Here is a 25191-nt window from a genome sequence, read left to right on the forward strand (position 1 = left end):
AACCATACCAATTCAATTTGCTTTGTAATAAAACAAATGGAAAAAAAACAGCAATTGGATTTGACCATCTAGTGTCTATCATAGTTTCTTCATATTTGTAGTAGTGAATACTATGTTCATCTTTAGTTACGTGTTATAGCAGCTTTTATAGCACTGCGTAAAGCAGACAGCAGCCTGATCTTGTCCTCTTCTCTGTCTGTAGCACAGATCCACTGGCGCTTTGGGCTCTCCAGCTGAAAAGTGTTTCGAACATCTGAAAAGATTATAGATAGGTTAAAATATATAATTTTCTATTTTATAACATAATAATAAATATGACATATATAAGCCAAATAAAAGTAAAATAAATGCAGCTTTGGTGAGCATAAAAGACTTTCAAAAACTTGTAAAAAAAATCATAATTATTCCAAAAGTTTTGTCTGGTAGTGTAGTATAATTTGCTGAAGACAACATCATGAACATTGCATTTCAGTATGTAGTAATAATGACACATACACTTTGTATCTGTGAGTTCTGTGAGATTTAGACAGTGAAGGGCCACAGAGGCCAGAAAGGTGTGAGTCGTGTTCACTGCCAGACAAAATGGCACGTTTGACCCACTCCTCTCGGTCAGCACTAGAGCATCATTGAACAGAAACAATCCCAGGTCACTCACATGCTCATACATCCTGAGAAAAAAAGAGAATAAACATATCACAGATCAGTAGGGTTGCTTGAGCAAATCTGCTTCCATCAAGGAATATAAAGTTCACCCAGAAAATGAAAATTCATCAAAATTCAAAACCAATAGATCTTTTGCAGTGAATGGGTGCCATCAGAATGAGAGTCCAAAAAGCTGATAAAAACATTACAATAATCCACAAGTAATCCACATGATTCCAGTCCATCTGCTAACATCTTGTGTAGCAAAAAGCTGCTTGTTTGTAATAAATAAATCCATAATTAAGGTAAGTATTTCACTTCAAACCGTTGTTCTTAACAAATATGTCATATAACAAATATATGATGTGAGAGGACAACAGGGAATGGACTTTTGTTGCTGGAGGAAGCATTTTTAAGAATTAAGGACTCTTATTTTGGACAGAAGCGAAATGATGGATTTGTTTCTTACAAACACGCAATCCATCAATTAACAAGATGTTAATTGATGGACTGGAGTAGTGTGGATTACTTGTGATGTTTTTTATCAGCTTTTTGGACTCTCATTCTGACGGCACCCATTCACTGCAGAGGATCCATTGATGAACAATTGCTGTTTCTCATTTACTCATCGTAAATGTGATGTAATGCTTAATTTCTTTTTCTTTTCTTTTTTTAACTCTTTTACACCTTGGATGGCATGAAGGTGAATACATTTTCAGAAAATTTTCATGTTTGGATTAACTATTTCTTTAATAAAAAGATTTGCTTATAAATTCAAACATATTGAATTATGCTGTTGTTAGTCATCTACAAACAGAAAAGGTTGGCTTCAGGTAAACAGAGAGACTCCTGTTTCTCTGTCATTTGATCTCAGGTCAGTGGCAGCACCTGAGAGAGGCAGCAATGTCTCCATTAAGGCAGCTCAGTAATGCCACATCCTGTCTGGTGATCAAGTATCTGCTTTCCTCCACCAAATTCTAAATAAAGTACAAAAATACTGTTATACTATGTGTATGAACACTGACATCTGCATATAGTGCACTGCAAATATTCTGTTGTTTTAAGTACAGATAACTTGCCTTGTGACCTTTAATGGCCTGTGAGAACCTGATCTCTGTAAATAAATGATTGCTGTGATGACTATGCAACTTACTGGGCAGCTTTGGATTGTGCTCTGTGCCTCCATGATTCTCAAGTCTCGATCCAGACTCTTTTTCAACTGGAAGTGAATAGCAAAGCACTGTCTTAAATTAAGGTAAACACACATACATGTTCATATTTATTCACTGCACACTTTGTTTTTGAACACACCTTATGGATGAAGCCTCTGTAAGACAGCAGTGAGTTGAGGGCAGATGATAACTGTGTGTAGTCCGGGTGCTCAGACGGGGTGTGTAGTGTTAATGCCTGAAGCAAAGTCACATACTCCTCCACTCGTGCGGACGGTGTGAGAAACAGCTCCTGGAGACTGAATGTACAGTTGGAGTGTTGCTAGAGTCGCTCTTGTTCAACTTTGTTATCTATCACAAAACTACCAGAGCTGTAATTTGTACTGTACCTCAGCATTCTGGTAGCAACAGTGCGGTTGTGTCTCTTCAGAAAGGTGCGGAAAACAGGAAGCATCTCACGGGACTACAAGACATACAAAATTATGCAACAGATAATGACAATGATTCAGTATATCAAATAATTTACAAAAGTATTATTCTCCAGTATATATAAGTATACTCCAGTCTTCAGTGTCACATGATCCTTTATAAATAAATTCTAATATTTGGTGCAAGAAACATTTTTTTATTATTATTATTATCAATGTTGAAAACAGTTTACAACTGCTTTATATTTTTTTGTGGGAACCATGGATACACTTTGATTAATTTTTGATGAATAGAAAAGAAAATAATATATTTTTTACTTTTTTTGTAACAATGTATTTAACTTCACTACCTTCAATTAATTATTATATTATAAATATCATGAATTATTATTTCATAAATATTATTAGTTTAATGTAACTAACCTTGCCTTGTCATAAATAGGTAAAAAAAAAAAATTTAATTAAAAAAAATTATTTGCCAACTCAAAGTCATGAGGGTCTGTGGGGGTCTCTATATTATCATTTCCTGTTTTATCCAGTTTTTTTCCCCCCTGCATGTTTCTGCACATTGCTTGTACCACATGACTTTGATTTGGCAAATAAGTATTTTAAAATATTTCTAATATTTAGCAAAGCTTCACTGCTTTGTTTCTAATAACATAAAATATCTTATCAATGTTTTCTTTTCAAGAATTTCATTCTTTTAATGAGACTTTCTCCAAATGAAATTTTCTTCATTATATCAACTTAGACTTTATTAAAAAAAATATCAAAATATATTTTATTGAAGAGGTTTATTCAAGTCACATTAACATACCTTGTCTATCGTTTTTAGAATGGTAGCATAGTTGTTGAAAAAGTTAGTGTAGACCCGTAGCTTGGTACAAAACTTGACACAAACATCCCCCACACACTGCAGCGGACCCCACTCCTCCCACCTCTCAGTCAGCTCCTTCAGAAAAACACTGTGAAGAGCAGAGTCTAAGTCAAATGAGAAAGTAACAGAAATAGAAACAGAAATGTAGATGTGGAAACGGGAAGTATTTTACTTGTTTGTCTCCAAAACGTCCAGCAGAGGGCAGAAGATGGTGATGAGACTGACTGAGCTGATGATGGCTCGGTTGGAGTCCAGTGCCGCTCTGAGAGGGGTGTAGTACACTGTGGCCACCGCTTGAAGTTGTCTCACGTATGTTTTCTCACTATTTAAAAGCTCTTTGCACAAATCACTGCGTCTATCTGCATCACTTGACAAGCCCTTACAAAAAAGACACATTTTTAAGCAATGAAGGCATTTGGTAAACCAAATTAATTATCTAAAATAGAAGCATTAGCACTAACCTTTGGAGATTCTGGACTGAGGCCATTAAAGGAAGCACTTTCTGTTAGAAACAGTGGGTCAATGTTCTTCAAACCACTGTTGACTGATGACTTGAGTAGAAAGTGTCCCAAGAAGTCTAAGGGATCATCCTACAGCATGACAGCAAAAACAGTGAATCAGATTTAGTATAATGAAGTGTGATAATCTGAGATTTACTGGAACAAAATGTTTCTTGTTTACCGGAGTCTCATTCATCAGGGCCACGAGCCCATGAACCAAACACTGCATGACCTCTGATTTAAGGGAAATGACAGGCATCTTTATATGATCCCAGAGGAACAGACCTGGAAAGGCCACACAAACGTTTATTCAAGTCACATTAACATACCTTGTCTATCGTTTTTAGAATGGTAGCATAGTTGTTGAAAAAGTTAGTGTAGACCCGTAGCTTGGTACAAAACTTGACACAAACATCCCCCACACACTGCAGCGGACCCCACTCCTCCCACCTCTCCGTCAGCTCCTTCAGAAAAACACTGTGAAGAGCAGAGTCTAAGTCAAATGAGAAAGTAACAGAAATAGAAACAGAAATGTAGATGTGGAAACGGGAAGTATTTTACTTGTTTGTCTCCAAAACGTCCAGCAGAGGGCAGAAGATGGTGATGAGACTGACTGAGCTGATGATGGCTCGGTTGGAGTCCAGTGCCGCTCTGAGAGGTGTGTAGTACACTGTGGCCACCGCTTGAAGTTGTCTCACGTATGTTTTCTCACTATTTAAAAGCTCTTTGCACAAATCACTGCGTCTATCTGCATCACTTGACAAGCCCTTACAAAAAAGACACATTTTTAAGCAATGAAGGCATTTGGTAAACCAAATTAATTATCTAAAATAGAAGCATTAGCACTAACCTTTGGAGATTCTGGACTGAGGCCATTAAAGGAAGCACTTTCTGTTAGAAACAGTGGGTCAATGTTCTTCAAACCACTGTTGACTGATGACTTGAGTAGAAAGTGTCCCAAGAAGTCTAAGGGATCATCCTACAGCATGACAGCAAAAACAGTGAATCAGATTTAGTATAATGAAGTGTGATAATCTGAGATTTACTGGAACAAAATGTTTCTTGTTTACCGGAGTCTCATTCATCAGGGCCACGAGCCCATGAACCAAACACTGCATGACCTCTGATTTAAGGGAAATGACAGGCATCTTTATATGATCCCAGAGGAACAGACCTGGAAAGGCCACACAAACCAGGAAAATGGTTTGAATACACACACCGGATACGCTCCTATAATATAAGGTATTTAACTGACGTAACTGCACAAGACTATGTTTTAATTTCTGACTTGCCCAGGATGCGGCCTCTGATCTCTTGACACATAAAGTGCAGCTGTGGCCCCAGCTGTTTCCGCAGGTCCTTACAGGCTTCCTCTATCCATTCAGCCTGTCTGCACCAGCTCAGAAGGAGGCTCTCATGCAGGTACACCAGTGGAGGAAACTCACCAGACCCAGACCACTCACTGAAAACTAGCAGAAATACAGAAATTGCTCTTTAAAAACCATGTGATACTTTACTTTATTTATGTATAATCAAATAAATAAATAATAATAATTAAATAAAATTCAAATTAAACAATAAATGTTTTTATTATTATGATTGTTTTTAAAATCAATATTATTTTATGATATATAAAGATATATTATAAAATATAAGTATATTTAAAATTTAAAAAGTAACATGATTATAATGATTTATTAAGAATTATTAATATTCTTTATTATTTTGTATGAGAATATTTATATAGAAACAATATACATAATATTGAAATTCTATAATTAAATATGACATTTTATTACATTCATGGATGGATGGATGGATGGATGGAGATAGATCGATAGATAGATAGATAGATAGATAGATAGATAGATAGACAGATAGAAAATTTGGGCTAAATATATGAGAACATCTTCTATACTGTTAGTTATGTAAAAAGTATCCCAGGATGCACCTCATGAAGTTGGTTGAATTAACAGAGCTTGCAGTGCTCTAATCTAGACAAAGGTCTTAGATAGTCTTGATTTTTTATTTATTTATTTACATTTTTTTTTTTTTGGTCACTACATAATTCTACTTCCATTTGTGTTATTTCATAGTTTTGATAACTGTACTATTATTCTAAAATTTGGTAATAAATAATAATGTGTTCACACTTTTGACTGAATATATAATAACCCACTCTTAAGAGATTTTTCTGCAACTCACTGTGCTGGTAGGAACCCGTACAGATCCCTGTGGGAGCTCTGACATTCAGACCAGTCAAAATGGACAACTTCCTCATCAGATCCATCCCTGCACCTGAACAATCAAACAACTCCTGAATAAAAGATTCAGGAGTTCTGAATTTACAGAAAATGTTACATGGGACAAAATGCCACTGGGACAAAACAGACAAACTCTACCAGAAGCTGCCAGGGGAGCAAAGATGTTCAGACTCCCTCCTTCTGAAGCAGGAACTACCCAACCACACAGATTCTCCCAGAACTTCCTCACACACGGCTTCAGCACTGTCTTCTCATTAATGCTCAGCCCTGGATAAGAGGCAATGTACACAATGTATATGTATATATATATATATATATATAGAGAGAGAGAGAGATAGATAGAGAGAGAGAGATAGATAGATAGATAGATAGATAGATAGATAGATAGATCGATAGATAGATAGATCTGTAGGATGTGATCACTACAGAGATTAAACCTTTACATTTCAAATATTTAATTCTATTTTCTCTTCTATTACATTATATTTTAAGCCTATAGATATGGATGATTTAATAGAGTGTTTGTTTTGTTATGTTGACTTATTCTCATGATTTACAGCTACTTTTGTATTGCAATTTATTGAAGTAATTCAAGTATTTGGCATAAATTCGACAGCAGCTGTGTTTTACATGGTTATAAAATCTGCCCTCATAAAGAAAAAAAAAAATCATAAAATCTATCCCAGCAGGCAAATACGTAGCCCCTAAAACTGCCTGGTAATTTCTTTTTTTTTAAGTAAGATTGGACCCAATGTTGAATTAATCAGGGAAATTACCATCTGTGAGAGTTATCTCTTCTGTGCTCCCTGTCACCAGAATGCCGAGACTTTGCACCATCCTGCCTTGGATCACCCTTTCCGCCAGAGAAAGCAAAGCCTCCAAGGTCATTCCTTGTGAGTCATATGGTAAAACCACCACAGACACTTGCACCGCGGCCAGAAGCAGCTAGAAATATGAAGTTGAAATCCTTCGGTTCATAAACAACTGTCTATCAATCAACAAGAGACATAACTCAATGATAGACATGAATGAGAAATAACACCGTTTTACTTCATATCCAGGAACGCTAGATGACACAAGCAGGAAATGAGGAAGAGGTCTATAGGAAGACTTGACTGGCTGGATGAATAGTGAACTGTAAGGAAACAGCATGCTCAGGATTATATTTTAAATATTGTTGTGAGAAGAATTACAAAAGGTACCTAAATAAGTATAGAAAAATCCAGAAAGATATTCACCAATGTTGTTCACAGTAATACTGACCTCATAGTTTTCAATAAACTGGTGCTCCCAAGAGTGTTATTCAAGCTTAAATCAAGCCGTGGTTCTCTTATATCCACACTAGAGAGTGAACTTTTCAATCGACACTTGTCCTACATAAGACAACCATGACAAATAACACTTTTGTTTACATTTTCCTTGCATGCAGTACAAGTCTAATATTGTGATACATCCAACTTGAAGATGAGTAACTAACATGATCAACATAATCAGTTAAATTAAATTAAATTAAATTTGGATGGGACAGGTCAGTAGACAAACACTTTTTAGCTAATAATTATGCATCTTAATTAAAGCTTTTGCTTTAAACTTTTATTGTCAGTGTCTCACCCCAAATTGAACAAGAGCAGCAGTAAGACTGAGTGGCTTATGAATGGTTCCAGTAAATGATGTGCCCAATTTGCTGGTGTTTAACCATGCCCTCCTGGTCTTCAAAGCAGCCTCTGTGGAAAAATCAGATGGGACTATAAGGACCAGAGTGTCAGCCAACTGAGATAATTAGCCTCAGATAATTTATATTAATTAAAACTCCTTAACCTCGATCAGATCATTTCATAAGGGCATGTACAGTACATGAAATGCTGGAACCCTGGCACTCACTTTTATGCTCTGCTACCTTCTGTCTGATAGTTTGTCTTATCTTGTGTTCTCTCCATATATCCTGTTGCTCCTCTGGTGCTGTCAAACTCTCATTCAAGGTACCATAGACACCTGCTGCTTCCCGTGGAGTCAGAATATCTAAACTGGCGGTACAAGCCACATAATGTCTTTTCCACGCCCCATACTCATGATCTGAAGGGCTGTAGGGAAGAAACCAGCCAAGGCGGATGCACTTTGGAGACCACAGACAGTCCTAGAGAATCACATAGAGATTGTACTGTGGGTGAGTAAACTTGACATTTCTGGCAGTGATTTTCAAACTAAATTTACCCTAGTTTAGAAAACTTTGGCTAACAATGTTTAAATTAAAACAGAAATGTAATAAAAAGCCTGGTATCTAATAAATTAAAGTCACATTTGTACTGATTAATTTCTTACCTGCTCTGCCAGAAATTTCCAGTGCCAGCACACCTGTGCTGCAGAGCAGATGTCTCGAGGACTGAGGAAGGACATGATGTAGAGAGACAGAAAGCGAGGCAGCACAGCTGTGAAGTCCATTTGAGTGATGGGGACTGATTCTGCCAAACAATCCCTGGTGAATCTGAAATTATAAAAATATATATTCCCCCAGTTTCACAGACAAGGCTTAAACCTAGCCCTAGACTAAAATGTAAATCTGAGCTGTTTCAACTGAAAGAAACTTGCACTGACTGATCTTAAAACATGTGAGTGCCTTTGTTTTGTCTTAAGATGCACACCAGTAATGCTTTTTTCTAAGGCATGTTTATAAAAATTACTTAAATGTCCTAATTGAACTATGGCCTAATCCTGGTTTAGGCTAAGCCTTGTCTATGAAACCGGGCCATTGACTACAAATTAATTGTCTGAGAAAGTGGAGTTCTTGTGTGTGAATCATGTAAGATCAGACATTATGAATTGAGAATTTACTTGAGCTGGGTTTTGGAGCATCTTTTCAGCAGCTGACATAGAAATTCTTTTCTTTGTCGGTCCGTCCACAGATCAAACCAATGGAGGATGAGACTTGTTCTTTCCTGAAAAAGCTGCAAATTTGTCAGATTTAAATGTTGTTGTTCAGTGTGTGTGTGTGTGTGTGTGTGTGAAATGTAAAAATAAAACTTAATTTTAAAAAAGAAAAAGCTGCTAATTTGTCAGATTGTGTTGTTGTAAAAATAAATTATGTACATATATTCACACACACACACACACACACACACACACATATATTACATACATAAATAAATAATTATTTAAAAAAGAACAACTTTTTCTGACCTGTTGGTTACATGCTTTATTTGTCACAGGCGTCCAGGCACTGAATCTGGTTTCTGTGCCGTCAAAGCGCGACGCGTCTGACAACGACTGTCTGTAGTCACTTCCATTCATCTGCCATTGATTAATCATTTCCTGATTTCCGCGGGTTTTTGACTTATGATGGGTTCTAAAGTCCACAGACGTCATAATAACGGTTAAAGTAGTTTAAACAGTCCAAAACTAAAACTGTATTTCCCCGTTTGTAGGTAAAATAACAAGCGGAGACATATTCGTATGCGCTCCATAAAATGAATACGAGTTTTGCGCGAAAATGAGGGCTTCTGCCCGTTATCGGCTGGAGTTTAGTTCCAAACAGACCTCGAGTAACGTTAAACGTCCAGGAACGAGCGCCTACTTTACAAACTCGTTTCCCTGGAGACCAAATAACAAATGAAGCTCTGCGAATTCCTTCACACGAATCGCGTTTCTTTCGGCAGCTCGTTTGATTTTTTTTTTTTACATATTTGTTACGTATGTTAAATACGTAAACTAAATTAATACATTTATGTTAATCTACGTCATTGAAAAATCAGATGCGAGGTAATACAACTTGAACTTTATTGATGCATGCATGAATAAAAAGTTTAATCAACAATCAGCCAGTAGGTTACACTTTACTTTTCCAACATTTCAAATCAAAATAAAATATGTAAATATGACTATAAGCAAAAATATACAATATTATTTTACTTTAATTCTGCAGTCTCAGCAAACTGACATCCTGCCATTATCTTTCTATTCATTCCCTTAAGACAAGACATATATAAAAATGAGCCCATCAAAGTGAATTAGTGATCATGCAAAGGTGCTGCTATTGTACAACTCCAAGGCAACATTTAAGACATAAGATTAGAAGTCACAATGCTAACTTTACCTTATGAACACATATTTCTTGTGATGAAATGATGTGATGAGAAAGACAAGTGGGCATTTCATCACGACTGTTTGGATTTGTTCTTTGATATCATATCTACAAAACTATACAGTGCAAACAAGCCAAGCTGACCAATTCTACAAGTTTCAGATCCACAGTGTCACCGATATGACTGTAATACTGGTGTTTCTCCACAGCTTTTCTGTGCTAAATATGCACACAGTATTCTCCATGGTAGAGCCTTTGTAGTTCACATGCCGGAAGTTCTGGGGACATCTTGACAGTCAGCGAGGTTAAGCTTTTGTCTAAGGAATTACAGTTAAGGATTTTATACTCCGTCAAGCCATAAAAGAAATGACTTGTGTTAGACAACCTGTAAAAGAACAGTTTGATTTTAAGGATGTAGCATGCTGCTGTCAGATCATGCAATTAGTAGGAACGTGTTGGACAACTTGTATATATTCAATAATTATATTATTGCACCCGAAAATGCATGCTTTGAAATGAGTCAGATAATTTACTAAGTAGATATACGTTTTGCATTAAAAATGTATGCTTTGCAGTCAGCCAGTAAGAATGAGTCCAAACATCTGATAAAAACCTTACAATAACCCACAAGTAATATGCATGACTCCAGACCATCAATTAACATCTTGTGAAACAAAAAAAGGCGTGTTTTTTAAGAAACAAACTCATCAAGTAGTTTTTAACTTCAGCTTCCAGCTAAAATAAGTCATCTATCCATAATATTGCCTACTCCAGTGAAAAAGTTATCTCGTCTGACTCAAGAGAGAAATATGCACTGATCAAGCACCGTTTACAAGCAAAAAGAGTTCTAAACATATTCAACATATAAACATTTCACTGGAGGATGCGTTGTTATGGATTGTTATGGCTTTACAAACACTCAGGGACGTTAACTGTTGAACTGGAGTCATCTGGATTACTGGAAGATTATTGTGATGTTTTTATCGTCTGTTTGGGCTCTCATTCTGACGGCACCCATTCACTGCAGAGGATCCATTGGTGAGCAAATAATGCAATGCTAAATTTCTCCAAATCTGTTCCAATGAAGAAACAAACTCACTGACATCTTGGATGACCTGAGGGAGAGTGCATTTTTAGCAAATTTTAATTTTTGGGTGAACTATTTCTTTAACTAACCACTATAACAGCATCCATTTGAAAGTCATCGACATAACTGTTAAAACCATTAAAGGATACATTGAGGAGCTTAACTCTTCCAGCTGAAGGGAAAAAGTGAACTTCATTAGACTCTCTGGACAATTGCATGAAAGAACTCAGATTTGTGGATTTCATGACCAATTATTTAATATTGCTTTGCTTACATTTAATAACAGTTTATCCATGTTAGTGTCATAGGCGGACTTCCTCTGGTCTTCTGGCAACTCATCCACTTCTCCATACAGGTCGAAGTGCAGACGAGCCAGTGTTTCCTGCATTTCTCTCACATGCTCCATCTGATCGATGGAGCACTCATTGCCTGATTCAGAGAAGATTCTGATTTCAATCAAAACTGTAAACACACTTTAATATAGCTGCACCGTACTGTAAGAGCTTACCAAAGGCTTGTAATTTTCCAGAGTGGAAGTCATTAAGAAGGCTGAGCAGCCCCTTCTCCATCTCCTGAACATCAGACACATCTGTGAGAAACGAGTGCTGGATGCGGGCAGATTGGTTACTCTTACTCAACTGACTCTGAGGCCTTGGTTTGTCTCGCACTCCCCTAAAACCCAAAAACAAAATAAATAAATTAACCAAAATATGAAGAGTGAAATATGAAACTGCAATTTTAATAACTTACACAGATTTAATACGATGATAGATGACACTCACCTGCGATACTTTGTCCTCTGACTGGAGTGTGTGACCACACCACCTTTCTGCTCTGATCTGCTGCCGGATGTTGTCGTTTTCCGGGCAGTGATTGGGGGAGGAGGCTGGTTGGAAGACGGTTTTGGGCTTTTACGTTTCTTATTCTTTTCCTCCATTGTGTCATCCAAATCACCTACAGAATAAAATAATACTTCTAAGCAGAGGAGCCTGAAAAGTTTTAAGTAATTTCCGTTTACATTAAGACCATATATTTGATAATGATGCCCTGCAAGCTTCAGTTTTGGTAATGTTACATAATCCAGAGGTTCCCAACCTTTTTGACTACAAGCCCCCCATTTTCCAAGACAACATTTAAAAGCCCCATATGTAGGCCAATATATTTCCAAACTTTGTATTACTAGAAAGGGTGTTGACACTACCATAATGAACCACAATTAGTTTGCATGACTCCAGAAGTTTCAAGAAGTGTATGTTCTGCTATAAAAACAACAGTTATTGAGAGGATAAAAAAAAAAAATAATAATAATAAAAACCTGACTTATTTTTTTAGAAGTATATAGCATTGTAATGAAGTCAGATTTTGGAATATAATTTTGAAATAATATAAATCCGAATAAAATATACATTGTAAATAATTTTAAATTAATTTTGTAGCCTCCGCGGAAGGCCCCCTAGCCTAATAATCACGAGGGCAGTGTAGTAACGCATGCACAATTGTAGTCGACAGAATATAAGTATAATTTTACCGCACAAAGGAAGACTCCACTTTTTAGACTTGAATATTATCCCCTTTGAAAGACATTCTCGATGAGATTAGGCTGCTCTAAAATTGGCACAGCTGACCAGCAAGTTTACAAAAGGCACTTCCGGGATTTTCACGTCATCGTGGTGATATCAACACGCCCTGCGTCCCAATGTTCATACTATCCATCCTTATTAGTATGTGAGATTAGAAAGTGTCCCAAAGCATAGTATGTTGAAAAGAGTATGCCAAAAGTCCCCGGATGGTCTACTATTTCAGGTAGATTTTTTTAAGTGTGGATCCGTGCACACTCTAATGGCTAATATTGCCCACAATTCATTGCGCTTTGGCGAAGGATCCTGTTCAGAACTACAAACACGATTTAAAAAGCCTTAAAAAACTACAAACATGGCGGATGTGCGCGACCGTGAGGTTTAGATAACGGGGTTTGAGTTACTAATAATTAAAAAAAGAACGTGCTACTTCTTTTCTCTCCAATACGGTAGGAAGTTAAATGAAATGTGGAGGATGTTAACTGTGACAAGATTATTGACAGGCCAGTCAGTGACAGGATGCGACAGAGCGGACGTAGTATGTCCCAAAGCTTGCGTACTCTTCTACTACACACTCATGAGTGTGTACTTTTTCTTCACCAAAAGAGCACTTCTTCTTTTTCTTGTTTTTTTTTACATTTTTTTATGGCGGTTGGCAAACAACTTTAAGGTATATACCGCTACGTGCTGGTTAGGAGTGTGGGCCAAGGTCACACAACCCTTTTCCCAGTATCCCTTACACACCTAAATTCTTTTATCTAATTCAGTCTTTTTCAGATATTGCATTAAAAAAAATCAAAACCTTCATCACATGAGTACCTTTGTAATATGTTTGTTAAATCACACTTAATCTTAATTCAAAATCAAATCAATGTTCTCCTTTCACTATTATACTTTGGGCATTTTCATTACAACATGCTCTTCATTTTCTTGTTAAAGGGGTCATATGATGCGATTTCAATTTTTCCTTTCTCTTTGGTGTTGTTAAAAAGAACTTTGGATAAGTAAGATGAGTGGATAAGAATTGAGTTTAAAGGGATAACTTACCCCAAAATGAAAATTCTGTCATCATTTATTCACCCTTATGTTGTGCCAAACCTGAATGACTTTCACAAAAGCAAATGTAAGGCAGAATTTGCCTCGGTCATTATTATCTTTCAGTGCATCTTTTGTCTTTTTGTGCTACACAGAAGAAATCAAGTCATGCGGGTTTGGAACAACACGAGTGAAACATTTTGGCTGAAATATTCTTTTAAGTTTGTTTGTGTGAATTTGCGTCTACCTTGTTGGAATTTGAAACAGGAAAAGGCTGCAGAAATGAAGGAAAAGACATATGAGATCTGTTTCCTGTGTGCTTTAATTTGGATATGATTAATCACGATTAATCGCTTTGACAGCACTAGTACAGATTTATGAATGCTCAGAACCACCTGCATTTGAGTTATATAAATCTTGATACAAGTATATGTATATTTTCAGAGCCGGGAGACGGGTGTCAAAACAATGACCATGCTGGATGAGCAGGGAGGTAAGTGACTGCACCATTCCATTCCTTTGGAATGGTTTAATCACATTAAACCATTGCTATAATCTGTAAGAACTTCATTTAGGAGATTCTGGCTTGTTAAGACCTCATTTCATCTGCTTCATTCTGTCTTGATCAGAGCAACTGAGGCGAGTCGATCAAGGAATGGACCAGATCAATCAGGACATGAGGCAGGCTGAGAAGAACCTGACTGATCTGTCCAAATGCTGTGGCCTGTGTGTGTGCCCATGTGACAGGTTCGCTATTATAACTCCACTTCTAAGCTCCTGGATTTAAAATATTCTGCATTGTGTTGTATCATATAACATTAAATTCAGTAGTATTTTTGCGGGGACTTCTCTTTGCATATTATTGAAATTAAATGAATTGTCATAAGATCTTTCTGGAGTTAATGACAGTATTAAAAACCTCCTTTCTTTCAGAGTGACTTCCATTGAGCATGATGGGAGATATAAGAAGACTTGGGGCACAGGTAGTGACAACTCCAGTACAGACAGAAAAGAGGGTGGTGTTGTATCCAGCCAGCCTACTGGTGTTCGCAATGGACAGGCTGTTTCGGGTGGGTCAGCGGGTGGATCTGGCCCCTACATCAAGAGGTGAGGGGAAAAATAGCACTAAATAATGGGAATTCATCCAGTGTCAGACTTGAATCTTTTGATTTGAATCAATTGTTTAAAGCAAGTAAATGAGAACCATGTGTTAAAGGTATAGTTCACTCAAAAATGAAAATTACCCCATGATTTACTCACCCTCAAGCCATCCTACGTGTATATGACATCTTAGGTGTATATTATTAAAACTTTATAAAACATATTCCTCGTTTTATACTTCTAATTTGTGACCGGTGTTTTGTTTTGCTCTCTCCACTGCGCCAAAGTCTCTTTCAAGGAAAGTCTGTTCACTCTGCAGCCATATTTGCAACGCTTCCCTGCGGCTATTTCGGGCATCCAAGACCAAGTCCTATCTAAATGAATGGGGGAATCCTGAAATCTCAAAAAGTGCCTGCTGAACTCACAATTAAGTTTCATATTTCAAATCAGCAACAAAATCTGAAATGAACTGCCCCATGAATGTTGTTCCTTATGCTCAAATAGTGTTAAAAAAAGCGTATTTTTCAGGCTAGACCAGCCAATGCGCATGTGCAGTCGTAAGTGCTAGTCTCGGGTTTCTATGGGAACCGGAGCTTCTAACCGCAGCTGCAGTGACGCAATAAGTTTACCAATCAGTGATTGGCTCTTTCAGTTACAAGGCGGGACTATTCCGCCATATTGCGTGTTGCAGTTTCTCCCATTCATAAGTAATGGCAGTGAATTGTCTTTGTATATCTATAGTCTTTGACTGCGCTTCCGCGTTCATCACTTTTCACCAGAGCTTACGCTACGACTACGTCCTATGTCATCCGCTGGAACACCACTCTCTTGTGAATGCACATACGACAGTTAGCGGAAGCTAGAGATTACGGTTTATAATACACTTTATTGGACTTCAAAATCTCAACACCCATTCACTGCCATTATAAAGCTTGGAAGAGCCAGGACATTTTTTAAATATAACTCCAATTGTATACATTGTCTTTGCCCTGCCACATAAATACATGTTGACATTTCTGCTTTCCCAAAAGAGTAACAAATGATGCACGAGAAGATGAGATGGAGGAGAATCTGGAGCAGGTGGGCAGCATAATTGGGAATCTCAAGAATTTGGCCATGGATATGGGCAATGAGATCGACAAACAGAACAAAACCATTGACCGCATCACTGATAAGGTAAAGCTACACCATCAAACAGCCAGAGGTCAGATCAGCAGTCTTCCCCATGATTGTGTAGCCTAGTGAACCAAACTGAGAGACCATTTTGAAGGCTCAGGAAACCTTTGCAGGTGTTTTGAGTTGATTAGCTGATTGGCATGTCACCATATTCTAATTTGTTGAGATAGTGAATTGGTGGGTTTTTGTTAAATGTGAGCCAAAATCATCACAATTAAATGAACCAAAGACTTAAACTACTTCAGTCTGTGTGCATTGATTTTATTTAATACACGAGTTTCACAATTTGAGTTGATTACTGAAATAAATGAACTTTTCCATGACATTCTAATTTATTGAGATGTACCTGTATGTGTATATATATATGTATTGTATTAATATATATATTGTATTAATATATATATTATAGTAATATATATATATATATATATATATTGTATTAAAAATATATATAATTTTTCCCAGGCTGATATGAATAAAGCTCGCATTGATGAAGCCAACCAACGAGCCAACAAACTTCTGTAGAGAATGGACACTGCCAGCATCGCTCAGGAGCCTGATTGTTTGATCTCTCTCTCACACACACACACACACACACACTTTCTGCTTCACAGCAATGAACTGCAGCAAGTGAGTTAAGTTCTTCCAATGCCATCAGTGCCTTTTTTTTTTTTTTTTTACCGTTCTGTTTGTTCTATTGTAAATAGTTGGACACATGCACACAGATATATTTCAGAGCCTCCTGTACAATCAAGTCTTCACCCTTAATGTATGAGACAAATATGCTGGACGCACCGAGTGCAGTTGTTTTTGTGGCTTTGCTCACTGTGCTCCTCTCAGTCTGTAATGGATGGAGTCTAATCTCTCGGGATGGTGATGGGTTTTGTCCATCCCTCTCACTGCACTTCAGTCAACATGGCTAATTGCTTCAGTAGACTGAATGAGGGGCCAAAGACTTACGACAGAACTTTTAATGTTCTGGTATGCTGCCCTTATAGTCGTTGATATATGTTTGGGCTAATGATATAATGTTTGTTTTCTGTTTAGCTCGATCTATGACTGATTATACTCGTATTTAATTATCTTAAAAGTCATTAATGGGCCTTGTGAATACAGTTAGTCCTGTTCAATGTTTGGGCGGGGAAATAATTTACCATGCTATATAGGAATTGGACATTTCAATGTATCTGTTTTACTGCTAATAAAGCCTGTATAATAATTCCTTGCATGTTTTCCCTTTTTGTGTGTTGAGTCGACTTTACCAGTAGAGGGTGCTGCCACATTATTTTATGATGAAAATTTGAAGATGGGATTTGAGGTGTTTATTGCCTGTATATACACCAGTGCATTTTCCAAACTAGCATTGTAAGATACACTTAGTTTTTGTGGGAGCCAAATGTAATGGTTTTTAACCACTAGATCAGTGGTTCTCAAACCTGTCCTGGAGTACCCCCAGCCCTGCACATTTTGCATGTCTCCCAGATCTATCACACCTGATTCAACTCATCAGCTCATTAGTGGAGACTGCAAGACCTGAAGTGGGTGTGTCAGATATAGGGAGACATACAAAATGTGCAGTGCTGGGAGTACTTCTTGGAGAGGTTTGAGAACCACTGCGATGGTGGTGTGGAGTGGGAGGAGTCTGTGTAGGTCATATGACAGTTCAACCTCTCATGTTTGTGTTTGGTACTTGGTGAACAGGTGGCGGGAATACTTGGTTTTACTTTTTAATTGCTTGCATATATTAGTACTTGTGTTTTTGTGGATTTAGACTAGGCTTAATTCCCAACATATTTTTGGGGATCTTCTTTAAAAAACACAATTATTTAGGCACATTTATATTATTCTTATTCAGTTGTCCATTTGAATTGGCATGGTCACATTAGGGAAAAATTGTGTATTGTCATTAGCAATGCACACTTAAACCTACAAACCTAGCAGATTTCTGCTGGCAATGCAACAAATTTGCGTGAAAGGCTTGAACTTGATGCGAAATCTGTGTGAGGAAAATTTTGACCTAATTACAGATTATGTGGGTTTCTATTGGAATGACTGGAATTGGCCACTTAGTGACGAGCTCTCATCGGTTATGAAAAAAGATGCATCATAACAGAAGTATTTGGAATGGCAAGATTCGAAAAACAATAATTTTGCGCATGAATGCCTGCCAATACCACTAATGCCTCTATTGCAAATATTATTTGTCAATATGTAGCAAGTAGCATGTAAAACAAATGTTTATTACAACATTATTTTCAACTGTTACAAAGGCACTCTTTTAAAAGAAGTCAAATGTCTGTATGGTGTTTCTTAGCCCGGTTCAGACTACACGATTTTAGCCCGATTTTGCCACGATTTGCTTGAGGTAGGGTGTCATGGGGATTAGTAAACGACAATGGGCGTCGGACGCAAGATTCCATCGTTACAGCACGTGTGTAGTGTGTCATAGTGGACGACAACATATTCCACATCTGCGATGCTTCACAACATCACGACAGAAAGACTAGCATGTTTAATTTTTTTTCCATCGTCCACGACGAGTTCTGTGATGCCGGGTTCAGACTAGGCCTACACGATATTTTTGTCGGTCACGATAGTCACTGTGTCGGATTACACGATTTTGACTCCTACAATCTTGTCCTGTAGTGGACAAGAAACATGTCAGACTACACGTTGCTTCCCAAGCATTCCTCGCGTGCCGTCTTTAACGACGCGCGTGATGTCATCGAGAAGATTGCAAGTTTTTCTCACAATTCAGACTTTTTCTTCCTCTAAATTTTGAGTTTAAATCTTGCAATTCTTTTTTTTTTTGTTTTTTGTTCTGTCACCGAATAAAAAATAAAAAAGGTAATTGTGACTTTTATTTTACAGTTATTTTCTCTCTAATATCCAGCAATTCAGACTTTTCTTTTAATTTCATTTTTCACAAATAGTCAATTACCTTATTTATTTATTTTTTTATCCCATGGCAAAAACAAGCTTCCATGAATATTTGATGTTAACATTTGACTAACTTTCTTTGTATTTGTTTGTCAGTCACTTGAAAGCACTAGACGAATGTTACAAATGACAGAAGAGGTAAGAGGTCTTTTTTTAACCAGTTTAACCAATGACATGAGTGCTCCTTAAAAACATTGTTGTTATTTATCACACAAAAATGCTGTTGTCATTTGCTCATTGCTTAGAGTTGAACTTGAAACGTGTATTTTTGCAGAGTTTGAATGTTGGGGTCAAAACAATGACTATGCTAGATGAGCAGGGGGGTGAGTCCTTTATCTCAGTACACCTGATTCCTGATGTCTACTTCAATATAACCACACAATTTGGAGGCCTGTTCACACACTAAATCATTTCTGTAGATCTTTATGGATGATGTTTAGAGTACACGGGAGAGTAACTAGCATTGAATGGTTCTTTCTTGAACTATAGTCACATTTGCCATTGCTTGGTGAAATTTCATGTTTGAAATACAGTCATTTCTGCACAACTGCACAAAAAGGTGAAAAGTTATGGTTCTTTCTTGAACTATAGTCACATTTGCCATTGCTTGGTGAAATTTCATGTTCGAAATACAGTCATTTCTGCACAACTGCACAAAAAGGTGAAAAGTTTACCAACATAGATTTCACCCTGGGTTCAGGTTGGTCATGCAAATTTGCTGCTTGGTTGGAAAGTGATCTCTTGTGTGAGAGATAGACAGTATACTATACTATACTTTTTTGCATGTGAAATTTTGCTAATATGACTGCCGCACCTTTATTCTCTTTTTTTCTTATATTAGAAAAACTAAAGAATGTGGAACAGGAAATGGACCAGATCAAGGAGGACATGAAACAGGCTCGAAAAAACTTGAATGAACTGTCCAAATGCTGTGGCCTCTGTTTGTGCCCTTTCAACAGGTTGGCTATAGCAAATATCTTATGTATGACAATAAGTTATATATTTGAAGCAGTTACACTGTTTCCTGTGGGATTACGACACAAATAAGAAGTAAGGAACTGTGGTACAATATTGAAACATAGGCAACTTCAGAAGTTCTCAACCAGAGGGCAGGGGTTATTTGGGGACCAAATGAGCATTAAATTAAAGCTAAAAAAAATAAAAAATCAAGATATTTTTAATTTGAATTCTTCCCCTAATTTTTTTCCCTCTAAATTTTGAGTTTAAATCTTGCAATTCTTTTTTGTTGTTGTTCTGTCACAGAATAAAAAATAAAAAAGGTAATTCTGACTTTTATTTTACAGTTCTTTTCTCTCTAATATCCAGCAATTCAGACCTTTCTTTTAATTCAACAGGTTGGCTAGAGCAACTATCTTATGTATGACAATAAGTTATATATTTGAAGCAGTTACACTGTTTCCGATTACAACACAAATAAGAAGTAAGGAACTGTGGTACAATATTGAAACATAGGCAACTTCAGAAGTTTTCAACCAGAGGGTGGGGGCCATTTGGGGACCAAATAAGCATTCAATTAAAGCTAAAAAATCCAAAATCCAAAAATCAAGATATTTTTTATTTGAATTCTTCCCTTAATTTTGAACCAGGGAACCCTGTCTTGAAAAACCTGGTTATATAAAGAAGTCTAATTTTGAAAGTGTGGTTTTATAGAACTGGAAAAGTAAATTAATAAATTACAATTTATGAATAAATGAATATACATTTTTTCTAGTTATGTAAAGCTCTACAATATTTTATAGGGTAGAAACTGTGAAGTCAAAAAAGGCTGAGAACCACTGGCTACATCTTTTTTCAGGCTTATTATTCAAAAGTAGAGGACTTGCTGTATATGAAAGCAAATGTTGTGTTTTGGATACTAGTTCCTAATGTGAAATGTTGGTCTATTGATATCCTCACCAGGTTCTTAACCATCAAGAATTCCTTGGTTTACCAGCTTCACTGTAAATACCATGCTGGTAGAACGGCTTCATCAGCTATGTTTTGTTGGTGAATAGGCTATATGTTGCACCATTACCAGCCTTAAACCAACACTAACCAGCATACCCTTACCAAAAAGTAGTATACTTCAAGTTTATTTTATTAAGTATACTTAAGTAAAGTTCAAGTATATTTTTAAGTATACGTTATGTAGTAAGTATACACATATCAGTGTACTAGCTAATAGCACACTTGAATAAACTTCTTTTTCATAAGGGTAAACAAACCTGGCCATACTTTTCAGAAGCGAAAATAAACTAAATTGGCACTTTTAGTTCAAGGTTTTCACCTCAGTGTTTGTATTTGATGTATTTCTTTGGATTTGAATGGATTCTCTGTCAGACTGAAGTCCACCGAGAGTGACTGGAGAAAAAAGCAGGTCAGAAAACCAAAAGAAAGCAAGCGGAACATGGTATCCAGCCAACCGACTGTTGTTCACGATGGGCAGGCCCCCACTGGCCCCTACATCAAAAGGTGAGGGAAAAATAGCACTGAGAGTGACAGAATCCAGCTCTCATAGAGATCAAATGTGACTGTCTGTTGATATGATAAAGTTAGCTGGAGATTTGTGTTACACATTGCCATATGGCATAAGCTGTTAGTTTACATAACTATTATGCTTATTTAATAGATGTGGCCTTAAAGGTCTTAGCTGGAAATTCAAATGATGATTGTTTTGTTTCTGTAAGAATAACAAATGATGATCGAGAAGATGAGATGGAAGAGAATCTGAATCAGATGGGCAACCACATTAAGATTTTAAAGAACATGGCACTGGACTTTGGCGACAGGATTGACGACCATATCAAAATAATTGATGATGTCAATGATAAGGTACTCTCATTAAATGACAAGATGGAATTCACTGAGGTAAAGTGTATTTGTGACTCAAGACATTTAGATCTACAATATCTGGCAGTACACACTTAGTGTGACAACTTCTCTTTTCCACACTGACATTTTTTTAAGTTTGCATTTATTAAGTCAACAAATATACATTTAAATATAGATAGATAGATAGATAGATAGATAGATAGATAGATAGACAGACAGACAGATAGATAGATAGATAGATAGATAGATAGACTCCTCAACTGTGACAAATGTGACTCCTCAATTTATTATTAATATAATTATTTATTCATTCATTCATTCATTCCTTGTATTTTTTTATTTGCCAGACTGCAACAATTACAAGTGAAGTTGCTGCTGCGGAAAAACAAGCCAGGAAACACCAATAAGACAAATAAAGAAAGAACCACCAAAACTATATATTTTCTATACATCTTAGTGTGAACAATTAATTTGTGAATGCAGACCCCCATCCATATTGCCATTGACACTTGTACATATGACAAATAAACTGAAACTGATCCGCAGTTCCCATCCTACATTTATTTTTATTTTTGCTTTTTCTATGATCCATCTCATTCAGATGTACATCATCATATGGAATAAAAGATCTGCCGCTACTTCCATTTCATCATGACTTTAACTCTTTCTGTGCCATTGGTGCCTTTTTATTGTTATTATTATCTTGATGTTTGTAAATATCTGGACAGAACTGTGACCTTGAATAATCTGCATAAAGAGGCATTATAATTATTAAGCTTTTGGAAAGCTTGATTGAAATGTATGTCTAAATATCTTTCAGACTAAAAGTCTCCATATGGACAGGTCAGATCAGAATTTAAATTATAAATAGGGCAATGCCCCAAAAATGTCAATGAATGAAAATCTCTTTTAATTTGTGGGAACAATGACCAGCAGAGGTTGCTGTTAGACTGTTTTGAAATCTAACCACAGAAAGTGCTTCCTAAAATGGCATATTCATGTAGCATGTAGCATATTCTCTGCTTATGTAAGATACTTTTCTCAGAACTGATCATACAGTATAGGCTATAAAAGCAGAACAAAACAAATTAGATTAATTATCCACGTCCTTCTACCTGCTATCCATCATCATTTGTGTTCTCAAAGGGAGACACTGCATTAAAGGAAAGCTGTTTCTTTGCCACCGCAAGTTGATTTGCCAATGCGTTTACTATATGAATATTAAAATTTTTACAGTAGTAGACCATTTTTACAATCTTGCCAAGGGTCCTATAAACTCACATGCCAGCTTTGCTTGCAAACTTGCTTGTGTACTTTCTTCTAGTTTATGTAATAACCACTGTTTAGTATTGTATAGCGGTATTCCAATATTCTATTGTATTTAGAATATTTCCCCTAAAGTTTATACTTGATATTACATACTGACTCATCCATGAGTTATAACACCTGTTCTCATCGCCTGTGTTTTTCTCATCACATGAGTTTTTTCTAGTTAGATATGTTCTGTAGTGGTCTTCTTTGCCCTACCACATTATTTTCTGTGGCGAAGAGCAGCAGAGTTTGCTTGCGTCTTGAAAGTAGTCCTATATCAAGCAGTCCAACATTTTAGACTCCTTTTCTCCATTTTCAGAGATACCTATGATGGGCAGACTTTTCGTAAGTTACTCTAGACTGTATAATTGCATGTAGTGATATTCAGACCAACATCACAACTGTGATATTTTACGCAACAGTCTAAAAAGCATGATGTTAATATAGAAGAGCTTACATTTTAAACACAATATTGCCATTCACTTAATCTATTTTTGCTGTCAAAAACAGTTATAAATGAAGCCAAAATAGGATTAACCAACCTGCAACTGACAGTAGTGAGTTTAATATCAGAGCCCCTCCTCTAGGGGGAGCCTTGAGGATATGCAAAAAAAAAAAATAAAACAAATAAAACAAAAAAGATTGCAACTTTATGTACCACACTACTCACTCTTTCTTTTGGCCTCCACAAACAGTGATTGACTGTTGTAAACAATTGAATGATGTCAGGGCTATAATGTGATAAATCTGGAGAAAAAAAATCAAGATGTAAGATGACTTTATTTTAAGTCATGCACTCATCAACTGTCATTTTTAACGAAGATTTTTTTATTATAATTTATATAAATTATGTCTTGTTACATCAAGCACTAAAATATGTTTGCTATTTGTGAGTAAAAAAAACCCCACACATTTTAAATAAATCATTGTAACCTCAAAAGTCATGTAATTTCATTGGTAATAAAAAGCAGAAATCTTGAAGAACATTCAGTTTTTGACTTTACTTTTCTATAATTGCATTTAATTATTTCAATATATTGTTACTCCTAGTTTCTCAATCAATCAATCAATCAATCAATCAATCAATCAATCAATCAATCAATCAATCAACCAATCAACCAACCAACCAACCAACCAACCAACCAATCAATCAATCACTTGTGAGCTGCTTTGTCATTACAGCAGAAGTGCCAAAAATATCTTGGGAGGCCTTTGAATGTCATCTTCAATAATGTGGGTGCCTTGGAGTCAAAAAGCTCGCGAACCTTTGATTTAATATATTGTACATGCTATTGATTTTGTTAAAGCTTGTGTTATTTCAACCTTAAATGCTTAAGACTTTAAATGTTTGTATTCAAATTCAAGTTGACAATTACGCTTTCCAATAGTAGAGCCATTGCAGTCTTCCGCCAAAGTTTAATTCAATTCAATTCACGTTTATTTGTACACTGCTTTTTCACAATACATATAATTTCAAAGCAGCTTTACAGGAGATTCAGGGTAAGAGTAATTTGTTATCAGAGGTGACTATATTAAAGTAATGTCCATATGACAGAAATGTACAGTTCTTGGATTTTCTTTACGTAGCGGTCTTAAAGACAGTGCTCGTAAGCATCCTTCAGAATCCAAAAATAACAAATGGGATATCTGGTTTTGTCCACAAGCCTGCAAGTGTACCATTTGGAACAGGGCCAATACAAAAATCTCTGATGGTACTTATACTGAATGAATCAGCATTTTTGAACAAATCAACTTAATGAATGATTCAATGACTCACTCATCAAAACAGCCACTTCTCGCCATCTATTGCTGTAACTTGCAGAAAGAGTCACTGAAAAATCTCCACCACCAATGCACAGACCGACAGTCTGTCTGAAATGCACAAACACAAACCCTGTGCTGTTCGACTGATATGTCAGTCACTCAAGTGAACAAACTTACTGTTTTATAAAAATAGTACATAGGATCCAATACTATATTTCTAATGTTAGTATGTATTCATACTGTACTGGGCAAACTAATGCTTCTAGACTACTGAATTTAAAAATTCCAGTATCTTTGTGAAAACACAGCTCCATGTGTTCTTCCTGTCTGAATGCAGAGCTACAGTGATTTGGGAAGTTTCATGCAGTGTTTCTGCTGAACTGGCAGCAAATGTAAGAGCCGAGTGGAAAGAG

At 36.4% G+C, this 25191-nt stretch overlaps 4 protein-coding genes across 7 annotated transcripts; 2 read left to right on the forward strand and 2 right to left on the reverse strand.

Moving 5' to 3' along the window:
* Nucleotides 1-122: 122 nt before the first annotated feature.
* ect2l (epithelial cell transforming 2 like) lies at nt 123-9240 on the reverse strand. Its single transcript, XM_016467975.1, is given in 20 exon segments — nt 123-253; nt 496-668; nt 1531-1619; nt 1796-1861; nt 1954-2110; nt 2201-2274; nt 3946-4383; nt 4467-4595; nt 4687-4790; nt 4909-5085; nt 5822-5914; nt 6019-6147; nt 6657-6825; nt 6931-7015; nt 7144-7253; nt 7492-7604; nt 7762-8014; nt 8200-8362; nt 8710-8822; nt 9055-9240. Coding segments are annotated over 20 exon segments (2952 nt in total).
* A 394-nt stretch (nt 9241-9634) lies between these two features.
* LOC107674122 (coiled-coil domain-containing protein 28A-like) lies at nt 9635-12787 on the reverse strand. Of its 4 annotated transcripts, none has more exons than XM_016468017.1 (6): nt 12559-12787; nt 11825-11996; nt 11551-11714; nt 11317-11471; nt 11192-11214; nt 9635-10272 (listed from the first exon to the last, which is right to left on the reverse strand). In XM_016468017.1, the coding sequence occupies exons 2-6, from the start codon at nt 11977-11979 to the stop codon at nt 10218-10220; spliced, it is 552 nt and encodes a 183-aa protein (XP_016323503.1). In that variant the 5' UTR covers nt 11980-11996; nt 12559-12787; the 3' UTR covers nt 9635-10217. The 4 variants fall into 4 exon arrangements, with proteins under 4 accessions (XP_016323503.1, XP_016323504.1, XP_016323502.1 ...); XM_016468018.1 differs by having other exon boundaries at nt 11825-11993; nt 12556-12787; XM_016468016.1 differs by having other exon boundaries at nt 12571-12785.
* A 1269-nt stretch (nt 12788-14056) lies between these two features.
* Nucleotides 14057-16582, forward strand: LOC107674039 (synaptosomal-associated protein 23-like). The gene is made up of 5 exons (XM_016467898.1): nt 14057-14147; nt 14284-14401; nt 14588-14761; nt 15787-15931; nt 16397-16582. Exons 1-5 carry the CDS (start codon nt 14123-14125, stop codon nt 16454-16456), a joined length of 522 nt encoding a protein of 173 aa, XP_016323384.1. The 5' UTR covers nt 14057-14122; the 3' UTR covers nt 16457-16582.
* Nucleotides 16583-19738: 3156 nt separating this feature from the next.
* On the forward strand, nt 19739-22334 carry LOC107674038 (synaptosomal-associated protein 23-like). Its single transcript, XM_016467897.1, has 4 exons — nt 19739-19830; nt 21212-21343; nt 21559-21703; nt 22051-22334. Exons 1-4 carry the CDS (start codon nt 19739-19741, stop codon nt 22108-22110), a joined length of 429 nt encoding a protein of 142 aa, XP_016323383.1. The 3' UTR covers nt 22111-22334.
* Nucleotides 22335-25191: the final 2857 nt, after the last annotated feature.

The sequence above is a fragment of the Sinocyclocheilus anshuiensis genome, unplaced genomic scaffold, assembly GCF_001515605.1.
Source record: "Sinocyclocheilus anshuiensis isolate Anshui unplaced genomic scaffold, SAMN03320099.WGS_v1.1 scaffold544, whole genome shotgun sequence".
Lineage (NCBI taxonomy): Eukaryota > Metazoa > Chordata > Actinopteri > Cypriniformes > Cyprinidae > Sinocyclocheilus > Sinocyclocheilus anshuiensis.

Bases quoted from the DNA above. Each gene is read 5' to 3' on its own strand.
- LOC107674039 (XM_016467898.1), top strand. From the start codon at position 14,123: ATGACCATGCTGGATGAGCAGGGAG. The intron at 14,148-14,283 runs GTAAGTGACTGC...TGTCTTGATCAG, and splicing joins CATGCTGGATGAGCAGGGAG to AGCAACTGAGGCGAGTCGAT. The intron at 15,932-16,396 runs GTAAAGCTACAC...AATTTTTCCCAG, and splicing joins TTGACCGCATCACTGATAAG to GCTGATATGAATAAAGCTCG.
- LOC107674038 (XM_016467897.1), top strand. From the start codon at position 19,739: ATGGACCAGATCAAGGAGGACATGAAACAGGCTCGAAAAAACTTGAAT. The intron at 19,831-21,211 runs GTTGGCTATAGC...ATTCTCTGTCAG, and splicing joins TGTTTGTGCCCTTTCAACAG to ACTGAAGTCCACCGAGAGTG. The intron at 21,344-21,558 runs GTGAGGGAAAAA...TGTTTCTGTAAG, and splicing joins ACTGGCCCCTACATCAAAAG to AATAACAAATGATGATCGAG.
- LOC107674122 (XM_016468017.1), bottom strand. From the start codon at position 11,979: ATGGAGGAAAAGAATAAGAAACGTAAAAGCCCAAAACCGTCTTCCAAC. The intron at 11,715-11,824 runs GTGAGTGTCATC...TTTGGGTTTTAG, and splicing joins CAGAGGACAAAGTATCGCAG to GGGAGTGCGAGACAAACCAA. The intron at 11,472-11,550 runs GTAAGCTCTTAC...TCTCTGAATCAG, and splicing joins TGGAAAATTACAAGCCTTTG to GCAATGAGTGCTCCATCGAT.